This window comes from Bufo gargarizans, chromosome 1, assembly GCF_014858855.1.
Source record: "Bufo gargarizans isolate SCDJY-AF-19 chromosome 1, ASM1485885v1, whole genome shotgun sequence".
NCBI classification, from domain to species: Eukaryota; Metazoa; Chordata; class Amphibia; order Anura; family Bufonidae; genus Bufo; species Bufo gargarizans.
The window spans coordinates 10661991-10683001 of record NC_058080.1 but is presented as its reverse complement, the minus strand read 5'-3'; the positions used below and the strand labels follow the sequence as shown (position 1 = coordinate 10683001).

At 40.8% G+C, this 21011-nt stretch overlaps 1 protein-coding gene across 2 annotated transcripts in view; it reads right to left on the bottom strand.

The window, feature by feature from the left end:
- Positions 1-21011, bottom strand: part of SFXN5 (sideroflexin 5) — a 227180-nt gene that overhangs the window by 71905 nt on the left and 134264 nt on the right. For both annotated transcript variants that reach the window (XM_044294474.1, XM_044294483.1), the window contains exon 13: positions 2606-2723. In XM_044294474.1, coding sequence (XP_044150409.1) covers positions 2606-2723 — 118 coding nt within the window. The remainder of the gene's footprint in view (positions 1-2605; positions 2724-21011) is intronic.

Sequence of the window (21011 nt, the reverse complement as noted above, 5' to 3'; positions counted from 1 at the left end):
TGGATTAACCCCTTAACGCATAATGCTGTACATGTATTGCATTATACACTGGAAATTTATAAAGCAGGCTGCTACAGTGAGCCCGCTCCATATGCAGCGGGTGCTGGATGTATAATACTGCAGGCACCCAGGGGCAATGACGGGGAACGGCGATTGCGCCAAACCCTGTCACTTAACCACTCAGATGCTGCAATGAACAGTGATCATGGCATCTGTGGGTTAAGACAGAGGGATGCGGCTGCCTATGTCTTCTGATCGGAGCCCCTACAGTAATTGATTACCATGGCAGCCTGGGGCTTGCTAAAGGTTCCCAGGACTCCATGGTAAGCTTCCTGCTAAGCCATGCACAAGGCACAGCTCAGCAGGGAGAGTGTCAGAATCCTATTCACCATAATGGATCTCTATTAGGGTCAACAGGACAAGGAATAAAAAGGTTTTAGCCTCCTAAAGGGGGTAATAGTTATTAAATAAAAAGTGGAAAAAAAACTTCTACATAGGAGCAGTAGTAGTTCTATTCTTGTACATAGGTGCAGCATTATAGTAGTTATATTCTTGTACATAGGAGGCAGTATTATAGTAGTTCTATTCTTGTACATAGGTGCAGCATTATAGTAGTTATATTCTTGTACATAGGAGGCAGTATTATAGTAGTTATATTCTTGTACACAGAAGCAGTATTATAGTAGTTATATTCTTGTACACAGGAGCAGCATTATAGTAGTTATATTCTTGTACACAGGAGCAGCATTATAGTAGTTATATTCTTGTACATAGGAGCAGTATTATAGTAGTTATATTCTTGTACATAGGAGGCAGTATTATAGTAGTTATATTCTTGTACATAGGAGGCAGTATTATAGTAGTTATATTCTTGTACATAGGAGGCAGTATTATAGTAGTTATATTCTTGTACATAGGAGGCAGTATTATAGTAGTTATATTCTTGTACATAGGAGCAGTATTATAGTAGTTATATTCTTGTACATAGGAGCAGTATTATAGTAGTTATATTATTGTACACAGGAGCAGTATTATAGTAGTTATATTCTTGTACATAGGAGCAGTATTATAGTAGTTATATTCTTGTACACAGGAGCAGCATTATAGTAGTTATATTCTTGTACATAGGAGGCAGTATTATAGTAGTTATATTCTTGTACACAGGAGCAGCATTATAGTAGTTATATTCTTGTACATAGGAGGCAGTATTATAGTAGTTATATTCTTGTACACAGAAGCAGTATTATAGTAGTTATATTCTTGTACACAGGAGCAGCATTATAGTAGTTATATTCTTGTACACAGGAGCAGTATTATAGTAGTTATATTATTGTACACAGGAGCAGTATTATAGTAGTTATATTATTGTACATAGGAGCAGTATTATAGTAGTTATATTCTTGTACATAGGAGCAGTATTATAGTAGTTATATTCTTGTACATAGGAGCAGTATTATAGAAGTTATATTCTTGTATATAGGAGCAGCATTATAGTAGTTATATTCTTGTACATAGGAGCAGTATTATAGCAGTTATATTCTTGTACATAGAAGCAGTATTATAGTAGTTATAATCTTGTACATAGGAGACAGTATTATAGTAGTTATATTCTTGTACATAGGTGCAGCATTATAGTAGTTATATTCTTGTACATAGGAGCAGTATTATAGTAGTTATATTCTTGTACATAGGAGGCAGTATTATAGTAGTTATATTCTTGTACATAGGAGGCAGTATTATAGTAGTTATATTCCTGTATATGAGTCAGTATTATAGTAGTTATATTCTTGTACACAGGAGGCAGTATTATAGTAGTTATATTCTTGTACATAGGAGGCAGTATTATAGTAGTTATATTCTTGTACATAGGAGCAGTATTATAGTAGTTATATTCTTGTACATAGGAGCAGTATTATAGTAGTTATATTATTGTACACAGGAGCAGTATTATAGTAGTTATATTCTTGTACATAGGAGCAGTATTATAGTAGTTATATTCTTGTACACAGGAGCAGCATTATAGTAGTTATATTCTTGTACATAGGAGGCAGTATTATAGAAGTTATATTCTAGTACATAGGAGCAGTATTATAGTAGTTATATCCTTGTACATAGGAGCAGTATTATAGTAGTTATATTCTTGTACATAGGTGCAGCATTATAGTAGTTATATTCTTGTACATAGGAGCAGTATTATAGTAGTTATATTCTTGTACATAGGAGCAGTATTATAGTAGTTATATTCTTGTACATAGGAGCAGTGTTATAGTAGTTATATTCTTGTACATAGGAGCAGTATTATAGTAGTTATATTCTTGTACATAGGAGCAGTATTATAGTAGTTATATTCTTGTACATAGGAGGCAGTATTATAGTAGCTATATTTTTGTACATAGTTGGAATTATCATAGATGATAGTGGATTAAGTTAGTACTGGTGTAAAGAAAATTTTCAGTTTAGTTTATTAGGGGAAAGTGTTTCAAAATATATATATCTCACCTTGCGTGGCAGCTCAAATGAGGGAATAACTAGATCCAGTGAAAAGCTACCACAGTACTACGAACCCTGACGCTGGATAATAGAAACAGATTTAGTTGGCACTTACCTCAGACATCTGGGGGAAGAGACTGATGGCTAAAGGGAGAGCCAGTCCAAAGGCAGCAAGGCACACAAGGCTATGCACGGGGAGGGTCAGTCTTGGATATGTTCGCAGCAACAATGTCCTGCAAGAGACAGGGAGCCGAGAGACAATTAACATAAATCAGATACCAGACAGAAAGAGAGACTAGTATGTAGTGTAGGGAGGTTACACTTTATCATTAAGGAGAGCACCTAGTATGGATAGTATGTGTGTGGAGTAATGTAGGCCAGGCAACACTCCTCTGGGTTTCTGGGAAAGATATTCAAATTAGCGCTCCTTTAAAAAAGACAAGACAGCTAAGGCTACGTTCACATCACCGTTCAGCCTTTGCGTTCTCCTGCTCCGTTTAGGAGCAGGAGAACGGAAAGGACGGAAAAGGCACATAACTGACGCCAAACTGAGTCAAACGGAGCCCTTAGGACCCCATAGACTATAATGGGGTCCGTTATGTTTCCGCTCAGAAGATGATTTTTAAGCGGAGACAAAAGTTGTGCATGCAGAACTTTTGTCTCCGCTTCAAAATCATCTTTTGAGCGGAAACATAACGGACCCCATTATAGTCTAGGGGGTCCTAAGGGCTCCGTTTGGCGTCAGTTATGTGCCTTTCCGTTCTCCTGCTCCTAAACGGAGCAGAAGAATGAAAAGGCTGAACGGTGATGTGAATGAAGCCTTAGCCTATCTGATGCCCGCAGATGTAAGATGTGCTAACTTTCATGTATTTTTCCAAGAAGCGTTGACTGGCATACAACACTCTTCGTGCAGGACAAAAATGACCCCAACCAAAGCGTCTCCAGCAGCCAAGCAAATTCTCTTTTCACATCTCTTTAAAAGGGAAGTTACTCAGGAAGAGATGGGTTCCTGGTATCAGATGTTCTCTTTTTATTTCCTTTTAGAAGGGATCAGCTTTCATGTCTCTTTTCCTTTTTAAAAGAAAGCAGAATTGGACATTTTTCATGTGTGGATCTTTCTCTTAAATTGCCTGAAATTAATTGCTTAAATCTGGGTTTGCTAGAATCCAAATTTTTATTTTTTTATTCAAAAATGAATCCCAAACTGATAGAATCAATTTGCTCATCTGTAATATGTAAACACTTATACATACCTCCTTGTGCTTCATAGATCAATTTTCTCCTATTTTTTATCCACTAAGTTTTAGGTGGTAGCCTCAAACTGTTCAGTCAGTGCTGTTTCATTCTAAGGTTTTTTATCTGTTGCCATGCGTGTCCCCACATAATGCTTATCTGTGGGGACATGCAAGCTAATCTCCTTTCCAAAAGGAAAGGAAAACTGAGTGTCTCATACCAGGAATCCTGCTCTTTCTGGGTAAATACCCCTAGAGCTGAGCAAAGAAAATAGGCTTGGCTGCCTCAAAGGCTTTGGTTGGGGTACCATTTCTCCTTATGGAGGATTATAAGCCAGTCAATGTTCCTCTGGATTTCTGGGAAAATATATGAAAATGATCACTCTTACATCTGCTGCCATCAGATACTATTTATAGAGCAATTTTTGATGGAAATCTGTAAACTTTACTAAATTCTTAGGAACGTAAATACACAATGAGCAATTAATACATATTATTAAGAAGTAATAATAAAATAAAAAAATTTGAAGCCGGTGTTGACGTTAGTACTTTTGTTCCGACTCCACAGCCCTGTATATAAAAAGCGAAAAAATAAAATAAACGGAAAAAACAAAATATCTAATACTCATTTTACAGGCAATAAAGACTGATGGCATCTTCTGAGGATACATTCTGTTAGGGTGCGTTGCAGGAACACGCGCGATTTTTCCGTGCGAGTGCAAAACATTGTAATGCGTTTTGCACTCGCGTGAGAAAAATCGCGCAGGTTTGGTACCCAAACCCGAACTTGTTCACAGAAGTTCGGGCTTGGGAACGGTGTTCTGTAGATTATATTATTTTCCCTTATAACATGGTTATAAGGGAAAATAATAGCATTCTGAATACAGAATGCATAGTAAAATAGCGCTGGAGGGGTTAAAAATAAAATAATTTTACTCACCTTAATCCAATTGATCGCGCAGCCCTGCATCCCCTTCTGTCTTCATCTTAGCTGTGTAGGAACAGGATCTGTGGTGACGTCACTCCGGTCATCACATGATCCATCACATGATCTTTTACCATGGTGATGGACCATGTGATGACCGGAGTGATGTCACCACAGGTCCTGTTACTGCACGCAGCTAAGATGAAGACAGAAGGAGATGTGGCCTGCGCGAGCAAGTGGATTAAGGCGAGTTAAATTCTTTTTATTTACTTTTTAACCCCTCCAGCGCTATTGTACTATGCATTCTGTATTCAGAATGCTATTATTTTCCCTTATAAACATGTTATAAGGGAAAATAATAATGATCGGGTCTCCATCCCGATCGTCTCCTAGCATCTGTGCGTGAAAATCGCACCGCATCCGCACTTGCTTGCGGATGCTTGAGATTTTCACGCAACCCCATTCATTTCTATGGGGCCTGCGTTACGTGAATAACGCAGAATATAGAGCATGCTGCGATTTTCACGCAACGCACAAGTGACATTAGTGGGTTTTTGTTTGTCCACCCGCCTCTTGAGGATTGACCACAAGTTCTCAATGGGATTAAGATCTGGGGAGTTTCCAGGCCATGGACCCAAAATGTCAACGTTTTGGTCCCCGAGCCACTTAGTTATCACTTTTGCCTTATGGCACGGTGCTCCATCGTGCTGGAAAATGCATTGTTCTTCACCAAACTGTTGTTGGATTGTTGGAAGAAGTTGCTGTTGGAGGGTGTTTTGGTACCATTCTTTATTCATGGCTGTGTTTTTGAGCAAAATTGTGAGTGAGCCCACTCCCTTGGATGAGAAGCAGCCCCACACATGAATGGTCTCAGGATGCTTTACTGTTGGCATGACACAGGACTGATGGTAGCGCTCACCTTTTCTTCTCTGGACAAGCCTTTTTCCTGATGCCCCAAACAATCGGAAAGAGGCTTCATCAGAGAATATGACTTTGCCCCAGTCCTCAGCCGTCCAGTCACCATATTTTCTGCAGAAGATCAATCTGTCCCTGATGTTTTTTTTGGAGAGAAGTGGCTTCTTTGCTGCCCTTCTTGACACCAGGCCATCTTCCAAAAGTCTTCGCCTCACTGTGCGTGCAGATGCGCTCACACCTGCCTGCTGCCATTCCTGAGCAAGCTCTGCACTGGTGGCACTCCGATCCCGCAGCTGAATCCTCTTTAGGAGACGATCCTGGCGCTTGCTGGACTTTCTTGGACGCCCTGAAGCCTTTTTAACAAGAATTGAACCTCTTTCCTTGAAGTTCTTGATGATCCTATAAATTGTTGATTGAGGTGCAATCTTAGTAGCCACAATATCCTTGCCTGTGAAGCCATTTTTATGCAACGCAATGATGCTGCACGCGTTTCTTTGCAGGTCACCATGGTTAACAATGGAAGAACAATGATTTCAAGCATCACCCTCCTTTTAAACAGGTCAAGTCTGCCATTTTAACCCAATCAGCCTGACATAATGATCTCCAGCCTTGTGCTCGTCAACATTCTCACCTGAGTTAACAAGACGATTACTGAAATGATCTCAGCAGGTCCTTTAATGACAGCAATGAAATGCAGTGGAAAGTTTTTTTTGGGATTAAGTTAATTTTCATGGCAATGAAGGACTATGCAATCCATCTGATCACTCTTCATAACATTCTGGAGTATATGCAAATTAAAACCTAAGCAGCAACTTTTCCAATTTCCAATATTTATGTAATTCTCAAAACTTTTGGCCACGACTGTACATTGCCGCGCAGCGGGTTTTAATAGGAACAGGATGCCCGCTGAAATCATTCAGCGGGCATCCTGTCACAACGCCGGGGGGGGGGGGTCATGTCACCCCCCCCGTATCGGCGATAGCTGCAAACCGCAGGTCAATTCAGACCTGCGGTTTGCGGCTTTTACCTGCGGTTGCGGCGGCGGCAGGCGGTGCCATCGGGTCCCCATGCAGCTGTAGGGGAAACCCGATGGCATGGAAGGCATCGCGCTGCCTTCCGGTGACGAGCCTGTGAGATCCAGCCCCCTGGATCTCACAGGCCGGAAGCTGTATGAGTAATACACACAGTATTACTTATACAGTCAATGCATTCCAATACAGAAGTATTTTTGTTTTTTTGACCGTGTTCATCTGAGGGGTTAGGTCATGGGGTATTTTTATAGAGCAGATTCTTACGGACGCGGCGATACCTAATATGTCAACTATTTTTAAATGTATTTAGGTTTTACACTATATTATCCTTTTTTAAACAAAAAAAACTAACATTTTAGTATCTCCACAGTCTAAGAGTCCGGTGGAGTTGGCACAATTTTGGGGAGCATATGACTTTTTGATCGCTTGCTATTACACTTTTTGTGATTTAAGGTGACAAAAAAAGACCTTTTTTTGCACCGTTTTTTTATTTTTTGACCATGTTCATCTGAGGGGTTAGGTCATGGGGTATTTTTATAGAGCAGATTCTTACGGACGCGGCGATACATAATATGTCTACTTTTTTTTTATTTTAGTTTTACAAAATATCATTTTTTGGAAAACAAAATAAAATTTGGGTGTCTCAAGTCTGAGAACCATAGTTTTTTTTCCCGATGGTCAGTGGCTAAATGGAATTAGAAATTGGGGGAGGGAATTAGAAATTTAGTACTCCATGGAAGTGTGGTACTCCCTGAAGCAACCGTCAATGCAGAAGCCTAAATGATCAGGGCATGTGTCACACTAAGTGGTGGTGTCCTTCCGTATCCCCCTCCTGTGACACACTCTGCACTTTTTTGGGGACCGTCCCTTCTTTCCAGTATGGGGAACAACACCTGTAAAGTGTCGGCCAGGGACGATCCGGGTGCCTCCAGTTCCTGAGGTACTCCGGGCTGCTCTTTCCCAGTCAGAAAATATCAGGTCCTTGAGGACTGCCTCATAGAACTGAAGGAATGTCCCTGTGTTGCCGGCGCTCCGGGACAGCACAAAAGAGTTGTACAAGGCAACCTGTACCAAGTAGACCGCAACTTTTATGTACCATGTACTATCCCTACCTATAGAAGCTCTCCCTAACCTGTCCCTATGTACCTTTTTAGTGCCAGATGGCACTAGGGTGGCTCAGTGGGGGTGCTGGGCTCACTGGCATCCGGAGCTGGACGACGCTGCTCCTCTGTCTCCTGGCTCCGGACACAGAAAGGAGGAGGAGGCAGAGCTGCAGTAAGTTTAAACCGCACGCCCACCCTGCAGCCAATCGGAAGCGATCCTGAGAGGTGATGTCACCATCACCTCTCAGGATCACACCACCGATCACCATCCTATTCCGGGTTATCGGGTCACCAGAGACCCGAATCACCCGGAAACGCAGCAAACCGCAGGTCTTAATTGACCTGCGGTTTGCTGCGATCGCCGATACGGGGGGTCACAGGACCCCCCTCGGCATTGTCCCAGGGTGCCTGCTGATTGATTTCAGCAGGCACCCAGTTCCGATCATCGCGCGCCGCGGAATGTGTCCTTTAGTACCGGGGACATCAGGGCATACCTGTACGCCCTGTGTCCCCAACAGGTTAAACAGCTATACCTCCCCATACACATGCATTGTCTCTTGGTTTTTAATGGAGAGGGAAAAGTGCAAAAGCAGTGGTTTATCTCCTCCAGTAACAAAGGATGAGGCATGCTGAAATTCATCATGCTAGACCCTTCTTTCCTCTGGTGGGTTTGGCTGACTTTCTTCTAACATGTATGGCCACCTTTCTATATTTTTTTTTGTAGAAAATAAAAGTCACATTTGGCCTTCATGACCATTATGCTAATGAATCTAATTAGGAAAACTAGAGTAGATAAAGCCTTCATCTTAGCATAAAAGACACCAAAGGGAGTTTGAGATGACTTTTGACTCTTGGTGGACATATGAATGGTGTTGTCCTCAACTTCTTCTTGGGCTTTTCATTGGAGGGTTTAAGACAACATAGATATTTGGAGCATGTAAAAAAAAACTCTGGACGCATTAAACAGATGATATAATCTAATTGTCACCACCGAACATCTGAGAAGCTCTGACAGACGTTCTTCAGAACCTCCTCCTTGAGGTTCCTTTTGTTTTGCTTTCGTTTTCTCATCTCGTTAGCCTCTCTCAGCTGTCATGTAGTTGCACTGATTGCATCCCTTTAAATCCCTTCCCATACTGCATCACTTTGCGGTTTATATAACTTCCTGGAGTGTGTGCATGCTGGATGCTACTACTGAGTCTTCTACAGATAAGTTTTGTTCATTCGTGTTTTCCTGTTTGCTGGATCCCAGGTGACCCTGACTCCCTCCGTATCAAGTGTAGGGAGCCGGTGGTCGTGTCCCCTCACTATTATAGGGTGTTCAGGTGTTATACAGTCGAGGAACGAGGATATGCGATCATCTACCATTGATATTTTTGCATAGGCTGAGCAGTTAGGGAGAGAGCCAGGTCTGTTGCAGGGCTCTCCCTTTGGTTCCTTAGTTTTGGATCCAGTCAGTCGGATCTTTATTTTGTGTCTTCTAGTTTTCTGTACACCTTCCGTGACACTAATCAGGAGAAGACCATGGGAAGGGTGCGTCTATAAAAATCAGCAGAGAACATCTGTATTTGCGATCCTCTTGCTGGATATGTAAACCTTCGGGGGCAATTTTTTTTATGATTATATATTTTATGATTATATATTACTTATTTTGGTATAAAAATAATTATACAATTGGTCTTTATTAAAAATATTCAGTCCTAAATAACTGATCTGCTTTTTTTTCTGTTCTTCTGACGGATCAGAAGAATGGAAAGCTAAACAGCGATGTGAATGCACCCTTAACTGTTTGTCTAGCTGTGTGAACCATAGTTTTACTTTCACTTAGTGCCTCTCATCTAATAACCCTTATCTCATTACTAAAAAGCCATAAACATTTATTTAAGCCACATGCCTATCAGTTAGAATTGAGCTAAAATGAGTGTTTAGGAGGTCAGAGATCAGGGGCCGTCAGCTGAGCTGCCTGATGAAAAACAGTAAAAATACAGATCCTGCTACTACAGAATCTCAAGACTGTACAGAGAAAGGGGCTCAACAGTTTAAATAAAGACCAACTGAAAAAATGATTCAGTACAATGCAACAAGAAAAAATAACTGCCCTCATTGTCGGCATGTGATGCAACACTTATTATGAGGTGCTTGCCTCTTAATATTTGTGTCACATCAGTGCAGGTCAAAGCGGAGATCTTCATCAGCAAGGGAGCTGGTGTAGATCTCAGCTATGATCTATGCCAGTTTCCTGGTGTACATTATAATACATGTGATGGAAAGCCTACTCTGGCCCCTCACCTTTGGAAAGTGGCGAGCCATGTGGAAAAAAACTAAAAAAAAAGCACAAAATTTTGCACAATGTGCCTCACAGAATGCAACTTTTTGGCACCGATTTTCTGGTGCAGAGGGGATGATAAATTTCCCCCTAAGATCGAGTCAAGGACATTTTTTGATGAAGAATCAAAACTTTTAACAATTAAGGTTGACCTTGAAAATGTAAAGACATTTTTTTTAGTACATTATATGTTTCCTATGTTTTTGCATTTATTTAATTTTTGTAGGGTTTTCTGTTAAATAATTAATAGCACATTGTGACATTCCAGAGAGAAGTTAAAAAGCCGAGAAGATCTCACTTTCCCTTGTAATTTTGGTGCGTATTTTTTTGAAATGCGAATGTAAAAGATATTAGCACTTAATAAAATAAAATGCAAGGGATGATTATTAGCTGAAAGGAAAGCTTCTTCCTGATCATTAGCCATTAGTCATTAGCCCTATCAGCTGACAAAGAAGAAAACCCCTGTTTGCTGGTCGATAGATTCTGTAACCGTCATAAAAAATATTTCTCCGTCTAAATGTAAATGAAAGGCTGCACAAACGATCCGGTCGCTAGTTTGGCTAATTATCTGTCCATAAGGTCCTTAAGGGGGGTTTCTGGGATTTTAATATTGATGACTTATCCTCGGGACAGGCCATCAATATCAGATCGGCGGGCGCCGACACCTGGCTGGTTGACGGGAAGGCCACGCCTCGTGTGAGCGCTGCCTTCTTTTGTTTGTTTACCTGCTCGCCATCGACAGTGCAGTGGTAAGTAGGTGTAACTACAAGTCGTCCTATTCATTTCAATGGGAAGACTCGTTTCTATATACTTGAATGGAAATAAATTGGCCCCAAAAAAATGACTGACTAATAAAAAAGACAGAATCTCAGAATTGGCCACTTTTGGGATATTAGATATATATATATATTTTTTTGCCAGCATCGGATAATTTATTATAAAATAATCAGCCGTTACGGGTGACGCTTGGCGTAGTTGTGGAACAGGCGATGACTAATCCTTCCAACAGTCCTCGCTCAGCTGGCTCTATCTGTAAATTAAGTCATATTTTTAATGGAGCGGTAGCCGGCCCCTTCTTAACACCAAATCTTGGCAGATACCCATGAAGTTTTTATCAGGCGTTTCAATGCCTCGGGGCTCTTTGTGAAGATGACTGAACCCAACAGATAATTTCTGTCTATCTTCCCTGGCCATCAATAGACCAATTGGTTCTCCTAATTAACAGTTATCGCTCATTAGTTGGAGGGAATAAGTTTTGGTTGCAGGGTGTCTGCTTCCTACATGCATGTGCACAAAGAAAAATGGATGTGAGAGCGAGTCACTTAATGACTTCAGTAAGCGAACATTCAAATGAGGCCCCAAGGGCTGCGAGTTACCGATGGAACAGGAGGGCTGAGCAAACCCTGGCTTTGTCTGATAAAACTTCACCATGATCAAGAGCCGGGGATGTGTTGGAACACCTACGCAGGAAGTAGCACGAGCGATCAGAGCTAGCGTGAAAGTGTGTCAGCGACAGCGAGGTGACAGGTACAAGAGATTACACAAGCCTTCTCTCCATACAAGGGCCAGATTGCCAGTTTTAATGATGGAGTAAGGTTCATTTTATTTTCTCTCAGGTAGAAAACAAAAGTGCTTTTGGAGCAGCTGACGCCGTTTCTGTGCCAGCCGCCTCGTTCTGCCATTGTGCTCGGATCTGCATATGTGGTGATACAAAATTTAACAAATGTGACTGAAATAGACAAATCAGTATCTGGGCTTGTGTCTAGTTCCGCTGCTAGGTCGGGATGGGAAGGAATAAATAAGGATCGCAACGTTTCACAGCCGAGGATAGACGCGATACTCTGGTGGATTCGTGCTCAGATCAGCCCTTTGATCCCATCCAGTTACAGCACTTGACTGGTCGTTGAGTTTTGTACTGTGGAAATATTTCTCGTAATTTGGGCGGTGATGTCATTAGAATGGACAGAGGACGGTGATGTCATTAGAATGGACAGAGGACGGTGATGTCATTAGAATGGACAGAAGACGGTGATGTCATTAGAATGGACAGAGGACGGTGATGTCATTAGAATGGACAGAGGACGGTGATGTCATTAGAATGGACAGAGGACGGTGATGTCATTAGAATGGACAGAGGACGGTGATGTCATTAGAATGCACAGAGGATAGTGATGTCATTAGAATGGACAGATGACAGTGATGTCATTAGAATGGACAGAGGACGGTGATGTCATTAGAATGGACAGAGGACGGTGATGTCATTAGAATGCACAGAGGATAGTGATGTCATTAGAATGGACAGATGACAGTGATGTCATTAGAATGGACAGAGGACGGTGATGTCATTAAAATGGACAGAGGACGGTGATGTCATTACAAGGAAAAAAGGACGGTGATGTCATTAGAATGCACAGAGGACGGTGATGTCATTAGAATTGACAGAGGACAGTGATGTCATTACAAGAAAAAGAGGACGGTGATGTCATTAGAATGCACAGAGGACGGTGATGTCATTAGAATGGACAGAGGACGGTGATGTCATTAGAATGGACAGAGGACGGTGATGTCATTAGAATGGACAGAGGACGGTGATGTCATTAGAACGTACAGAGGATGGTGATGTCATTAGAATGGACAGAGGACGGTGATGTCATTAGAATGCACAGAGGACGGTGATGTCATTAGAATGGACAGAGGACGGTGATGTCATTAGAATGCACAGAGGACGGTGATGTCATTAGAATGGACAGAGGACGGTGATGTCATTAGAAAGAAAAGAGGACGGTGATGTCATTAGAAAGAAAAGAGGACGGTGATGTCATTAGAATGCACAGAGGACGGTGATGTCATTAGAATGCACAGAGGACGGTGATGTCATTAGAACGTACAGAGGACGGTGATGTCATTAGAAAGCAAAGAGGACGGTGATGTCATTAGAATGGACAGAGGACCATATTGTTCTGCATTGAATGCTCAGAGTACAGATGATTATAATGTCAAAACAAATGTACACAAGACTGTGATGTCACTAGAAAGTACACATGATTATGATGTCACTAGAATGTACACAAGACTATGATGTCACTAGAAAGTACACATGATTATGATGTCACTAGAATGTACACAAGACTATGATGTCACTAAAATGAACAGTACAATGTACACAATATAGTGATGTCATTAGAAATTACATAATATTGTGATGTCACTGGAATGTATAGAAGAAGGTGATGTCACTAGAAAACACAGTAGGCTGTAGTGCGAACACATGGGTATTTTCACAATTAATTGGTTGTCTTGCTGTACTTTTGGCCATTCACAGCATCTACTTGGATGATTATTTTTACCCACATATGGACGATAATCATGAGAAACAGTTAAAACTTTTAGTATTTTTGGATCACATACTGATGTCATGTCAAGTGGTGGCCAGGAAAGGAAAAACCACCAAGTAGGAGCTGCAAATGTATATTATACTAATAACAATAATGTAAACTAATACTCTATGTCCGCTGTGCGGAGATATGTATACACAATTATTTTTAATGATTGTCCTGCTTTCCACCCCCTCAACGCCATTTCTTCACATGTGAAGCGGTAGATATCTGCAGCACAAGGAAGCGAAAATCCAGTAAGGTCAATAGTGAAAAAGCGCACTACAACCCCCACCCCACCCCCAAATATGAATTAACAATAGCACTTTTATTTATTTTTGGGGGCACCAGAAATATATTGTATTATTGTTGCATTTTGTGAATCTGATATCACTACATGGTATGCAAAGAGCGATGACATACAGCTATTTATTTTTATTTTTTTATTATTATTATCTAATAGGTTTGTAAATGATTGCTTGACGGTGAACTAAAATGGCCAGAATTACCCAACATATCCATTAAAAGTTATTTTTTTAAATGCAGTGTAAAATTCTTCCCCCCCTTGTCCATGGACAAGGAGAAAAAAAATAATATACGGCCTTCACAAATAATTAAAAAATATATTACATTAAAATGAATCCACATAATGAAACAAAAATATTAATTTATAATTAAAATAAAAACTAAAAAAATCTATAAAAATAAATAAATAAATAGGGTATGCTGCATAAACTCCTACATCTCCACAGAATATATATTATACCAGATATGCATTAAAGAAATGACCCAGATGCGGAAAAACTTGGATTTCCACTCAGATTTTTGGCATTGTATTTCTATGAAAAACTTTTGACAAGAAGTATGACAATCCCTGGTGTTTTTTACCATATTAATTATATATATATATATATATATATTAAAAACTATAAATCTGCAAAGAAGCTGCACAGAAATGTACTGCAAAAAAACAGGATTTAGGTAAATTAGAGCATTAACATTTAAATTTATCGGAGGTTTCTCACGTCTTGAGACATTTAATTATATAAGGAGGTTTTTAAGGTTAATTTAAAATGTAGAGTCCCTAGATACCATGGTCAGGATATTTATGGCTCAATTACGAGCAGCGATATGATAATATGTGTGAGGCGATGTAGCCACAGCCTGGTTACCAGCAGTATAGAGGGCCGATGGACTATTAGTGCAGTATCCTTGGTGGAAAAAAAAATTCTGCACAAATTATGCTGTCCGTCTTTCATAGTCCAACACACACATATAGATATATTTCTATAGGGAGTTATATATATATATATATATATATTTTAAATACATTTTTACATAGTTCATAATACTTTTACATTATTTTTTATTTTATTAAAACAGTTTTTTTTACCATTTAAATATTTTTTAATATCAAATATTTTTTTATATATATTTTTTTTTTCATTTTTCAAGTAATATTTAACCGAAAAAATGTTATAATTACTTATATCTTTTACATTTTTATTTATTGGACTACTGATGTGACTTCAGCGATTATGTACTGTTTAGGTTAATGGGTTGGTGACACTGGGGAGGGGGGGGGGGGTTTGCTAATTTTTGTTTTGTTTTTCTTTTTAATTCTCACCGTCTTTCCCCAAAAGATGGGAAAGCAGCACCGGTTTACTTATTGTTTTTTATTTTTTTAGGATCTGAATTTCCACTGCCCCGGTTTATTAGTCCTGCTATGGTGACAGCTGTCATGGCCAGGACTGTGCTGCCTCTGTGTGGAGGGATCACATGATCAGTCATATGACCACAGTGACCAATAGAGGCAGAGGACTGATTTTGTAACAGGTCCGCCACCTACCATGTATATAGAATAGTGATGTCTTCCTGGGCCTTAGGATTGCTACCTGTTCAGCCCCTGTGGCTACATCTCCAGATCACACACAGGGTCACATGAAGGCCCCACACAAATTATACAGGGTCGTATAATGATCTATGGGCCCAGTAGATCTGGGTGCCACCATTTTCTTACGGAGGCGTACGGAGGTCTTTTTCTCTTCGATCCATACGGAATCCATTCAAAAAATATTGTGACATGTTTCACCGGAAACGGAACTCCAGAAGTTTCCCCCCTAGAAGGACTACTTCTAAGGGTGCATTCACACAACCGTATTTTTGGTCCGCATCCGATCTGTTAATATGATGCAGACCCATTCATTTAAATGTCCGCTGTCGGCACCCGCATGTCCATTCCGTAGCTCCACAAAAAGACAGAGCATGTCCTATTCTTGTCTGTTTTGTGGACAAGGATAGGCATTGTTACAATAGAACTGCAAAAAAACAAAACGGATGCAACACAGATGTCAAACGGACGTCATACGTTTTTTTTTTTTGCAGATCCACGTTTGGCGGGCCACAAAATACATACGGTCGTGTGAATGCACCCTAAGGAAGACTAGTAAAATGGTGTCCTGTGAAGGCACCGCTCCACGACATATGGAGTGCCTAGGTCTTTTCAGCACGGAGCTGCCAAGACTCCGCATGATCCAGTACAACTGTCACACACCCGATTCTGCCTTCTCTGTGGTGCTCAACACAGAATAGATATATGCACACACATAAGAGTTAAACATACAGCAATCCACAGGCCAAAAGTAGTTAAAAACGGATTCTAGACTTGACCCCTGACTTGCAAAATCTTTTTTGAAGGAGACAGCTGAAAAAAAAAAGTTTTTAGAATTAATATACAAAAATACCAAGTATCCCACATCCACCCTACACAGGATCTTTCCTTCTAGTACAGACATATAACACTGTGACAACGAAAACGTCCACAGCCATTCACATCTCCATGGTTCTCACTAGATACCTTGGATAATACCCCCTTGTGGACAAGTAAAAGCCTCTTTTCAACCACCATGCACTTTTCAGGCATCTTTAGAACGTGGCTATGAAGATGCAATCTCAGACAGCAGCTAACCTATGACAACAGTGATCATCCCCGACTGATCGCTTAGTAATGTTCCTGTAAACTGTCCCCAGTGTTCAGCGCGGCCTCCTCCACCCCGGCTCTGTCATTCAGCTGTAATTAATGCCCTGTTGGTCTTCCCACAATCACCTAAGCCCAACAAAACAGGCGAGAAAAAGAGAGAACCAATTTAAAATTAACAGTGGATAACGTGAGACATCCTGCCGAGTGGTAACGAAGAAGTCCGGTCCACATTACAATAGATGGAACATCCTAATTAAGCAAAGATATGACTTCATTGAGAAAGAGGGAAGGGGTGATCCTCCACCTCCCCTCCAATTAAACAAAGAAGGTGCAATTTCTTAATTGGACATCTGATTTAGAGATCTGACAGTTCAGCAGAAAATGGTTTATAATTAGAGATGGTCAGTGGTATTCCATCTACACAACGGAAGAAGACCAGACACTCAATGGCTCATTTCAGCCAGAAGATGAAGCCATGTTCACTGTCAGCGATGTGGAATATTAGGTCAACGCTCGCATGATCGGCAGCTTATATTAACAAGTTTATTTCTAAGAGGTGCAAAGATGGTCGTTCATGATGACAGACCTCTCACTGGGCTACATGGCTGCGTGTGTGGAAGCAAGTGAACCGAACAATCACCCACTCAAAATCTAAAAATTGCCCATGAGTTTATTACAAGAGTTCATCCAAGTTTAGGGAGCAGAGCCGTAGTCAGCAGTCATCACTGCATGTGGTTCTCCAACTAAATTTATTTTTTACAGACATACGGTTCACAAAACAGACAAAATGAGCTTTTTGTCTTGTCTCACCCTGGTTTCTTTGAATACGTTGCCCATCCAGTGTAAACCTTCTTCATAATTGCCCCAAAATGTCGTTCTCGCAGATGGGGGGGGGGGATGGACTGCAAGCAAACTTGCACTCAAAGCAGAGTTTTCATCCCTTTGATGATCCTCCTCAGTTAATCAGCAGCCAAACCGAGATCATTCATTAGGTTGCACTATTATTTAAGGTGATCTCTCTGGTCATTGTTGATTGCCTGTGAGGGATCATCTAGTGGAGATAAACCCTTTTTTAAGGTTGAGGGACAAGATATAGATGGACATCTTGTGGACACAATTCAGCACACTAATGTAGCTGCATTAGAGAATCTTATAGATACAGATTGGAGTTCGGTAATTGTCTAAAAGTGTCAATAATTACAATAGGTATTGCTGATCATAAGGGTTACACCACATTCCCTCCTGTATTTGCCTTTTTTCATTCCCAACCAATCCAAGATCTTAATTATTAACGATTGGTTTTAATCTTTTTCAATACACCCTAGTCATGGTCTCCTTCATTCCCTCCTGGTTAAGGCCTCATGCACACGACCGTTGTTGTGTCCCGTATCTGTTGTTCCGTTTTCCGTGATTTTCTGTGGACTTATTGACTTTCAATGGGTCCGTGGAAAACTCGGCTAATGCACCGTTTGTCATCCACGTCCGTGATCCGTGTTTCCAGTCCGTGAAAAAAATATGACCTGTCCTATTTTTTTTTACGGACAACGGTTCGCGGACCCATTCAAGTCAATGGGTCCGTGAAAAAACATGGAGGCAAACAAGATTGTCATCCACGTCCGCGTGTCCCTTTTTTCCTATCATGTGCATGGCGAACTTCACTTAGATTTTTTTTTTATATTTCCTTCATGTCTGGAGATCCTCCAAAAATAAAGGAGGACACACGGAAACAAAAATGGACACGGATCACGGAAACCCTTTTTGCGGACCTCAAAAAAATACTGTCGTGTGCATGAGGCCTAAGTCTTCTTTATTCTTTTTCACTAAAACTTAGGTCTTTATTTTTTTCCTGTTCAAGCTCTTCTTCATTACCACAAGATTAGGTCTTCCAGTCATTCACTTCTTTATTCCCTTCTGGTTATGCTCTTCTTCTTTTCCTCCTGCTCTTCTTCATTTCTTCCTGGACATGCTCTTATTTGTGATGGTTTTCCTAATTCTCTCCTGGTCATAGCTTTCTTCAATTCTTACTGGTCATGGCTTTCTTCATTTCTTACTGGTCATGGACTTCTTCATTCCCTCAGGGCTACTGTCTTCTTAATTCTCTCCTGGTCATGGTCTTCTTCATTCTATCCTGGTCATGGCTTTCTTAATTTCTTACTGGTCACGGACTTCTTCATTCCCTCCTGGTTATGGTCTTCTTAATTACCTTCTGTGTATGTTCTTTTTCATTCACACAAGGTTAGGTCTTCATTTTTGCTGGTTATGTTCTTCTTTCCCTCCTAGTCATGCTCTTCTTAAATGCCATGAGGTTAGGTCTTCTTTATCTCCCATCTCCTCTATGCTCTTCTTTATTTTGTCTTGGCCATGCTCTTTGTCTTTCCCTCTTACACTTCTTTATTCCCTCCTGTTCATGTTCTACTTCATTCCTTCCTGGCCACGATCTTCTTAATTCCCTCTTAGTTATGTTCTTCTTCATCTCTTATTGCCCATGTTTTTTCCTCCTGGCCATGGTCTTCTTCATTCTCTCCCAGACATCTTAATTCACTTCTGGCCAGTCTTCCTCACTAGGTCCTGTGTTTGTTCTTCTTGTTTTCCCACTAATTTTGTCTTCTTCCCTTTCTGGCCATACCCATCTCATTCCACTAGATTGGGTATTTTTTCCTTCTTGGCCATGCTCTCCATTTCCTTCTGGCGCTGCTCCTTTTCACTACTTTATAACATTGTTCCACATTAATTCCCTGTCAGTTCTGTACTCTCTTCATTTCATTTCCATCACAATTGCATTCCTGCCCTCTTCAGGCTGCTCAGTGTTTCCTAACACCCATCATATTTAGACCTCCCTACATGACTGTGGTGCCCACATGAGTAATTTCTGTGTACTCTATGCAGCTGACTTAAACTCCCAGTCAATACAAATCAGTATTTGACTGAGCTGATTGTTGAACATCGGTCTGACTTACACCTCCCGGCACAATTTACTGTATATATCATGTTACAGCAATGACGTCCTGCCTCATATTTCCCTCTGACGGATGATTTCCGGACGAAACAGACATATGTCACTTTTCCAACATCCTTAAAGCATTCTCCAGTAGAATACATATGACCTGTCGAACGTGAAAAGCATCACTACATTGCATAGGGAGGTGTGTGATTCAACGCATTCTTCATGTGCTAGCCACCAAATGTCCCTTTGACTTGAGTATAATCCAGAACTCATGTAGAAAAGCAGAATGTATCCTTCAGTACAGGTGATTTGCCTAACGAGAAGATAAAGACATGATGTTAAGCATCATGTGAATTAACACAAGTAGTCTTCTAGCCTTTGCTTTATTTTGTCCAGCCGTGTAATTTGTAGACTGTTCTAGAGCAGCACATATGAATTATACTATTGTAGATGCATAACCTGTTCCAAAATGAAGTATGACTATGGTTGAAGGGACTACATACAATATATTTGAATACAAATTCCATCCAAATAATACCTGGGCACTGAAACATCCCAGTGAGTAAGATGAGTTGGGATCTCCATTAGTTGGGGCTCTACACATTACCTGCACCCCTTTTATGTTCTACTATTGCGTTTTAGGCGCTTCTGAGAGATGCAAACAGTCAACCAAGGGCTTCTGTGGAGCAAAATAAGGTGTCAAGGTTGTCACTTCTCATTCATTCTCCAAACCTAAATAGATATGAAGATCTCCCAGCTTTGGGTGAAGAGCATTCTTACCCAGAGGAAGACTAAAAATGGCAAACACGAATGTCCAATATTTTTTGGACAATTTTGAATTTGTACTTGAATTTTATCTTCTGACATGTTACTAGATGTCATCCCTGCTGCTCTCTAGAATGAAGAGGCCATGGAGCTCTCTCTAACTTTCCTCTGAGATTTCCCTAACTAAATCCTAGGTTTACAACAGTAAAGCATCAGATTGATTGGATGTAATCTATTTTCCACGGTCTACAGACATCCCATGTAGTCCGCCTGTGTATATTGTCCATGTAGCTGGAGAGATAATCTCCTCAAAAGGAAATCTCTTACTAAGGAGAATACATAAAGAGCTGATGTGTGCTCAACATGCACGGCACGTGGAATCCAGCCAGTGACTTCACCGGTTGTGTCTGACAGTTATGACACGTCTGTCTCAGGTACACAATGACCAGGCAGCGGAGCGCTCTGTAACCCTGTGTGTGCCTCGCATCTGTTAGCAGACGTCACCACACCTGCTGCTAGGCACCTTGCTGATTACAGCTGTGTGCTCTGCATAATGTGGCAGGGCTCCCCGGGTGTAATGCAAGAGGTGATGCTACCTCCATACGGAGGGGAATCACAGTGTAAGAGAGGAGATGCCTTGATGAGCGGCACCTGGAGCAGGCCCTGGCTACACCACAAGATGGAAACCTCCAGCGTAACTAGAAAAGATGATGGTGATTTGTCAATATTCAATGCTGCTCAAAGGTTGCTAAATAAAAGCGGTGACCAGAATGGCTGCTATGGGCAGCACTTCCGGTTTTACCCCTTCCCTTGTATGTTCCCCTACAATGAAATAAGAATTAAGCAATTGGGTCAACCTCTCATTCTCAGTCCAAACCAAAAATGGCCTTGGAAAAAATTACCAGGCGACATATGATGAACAATGC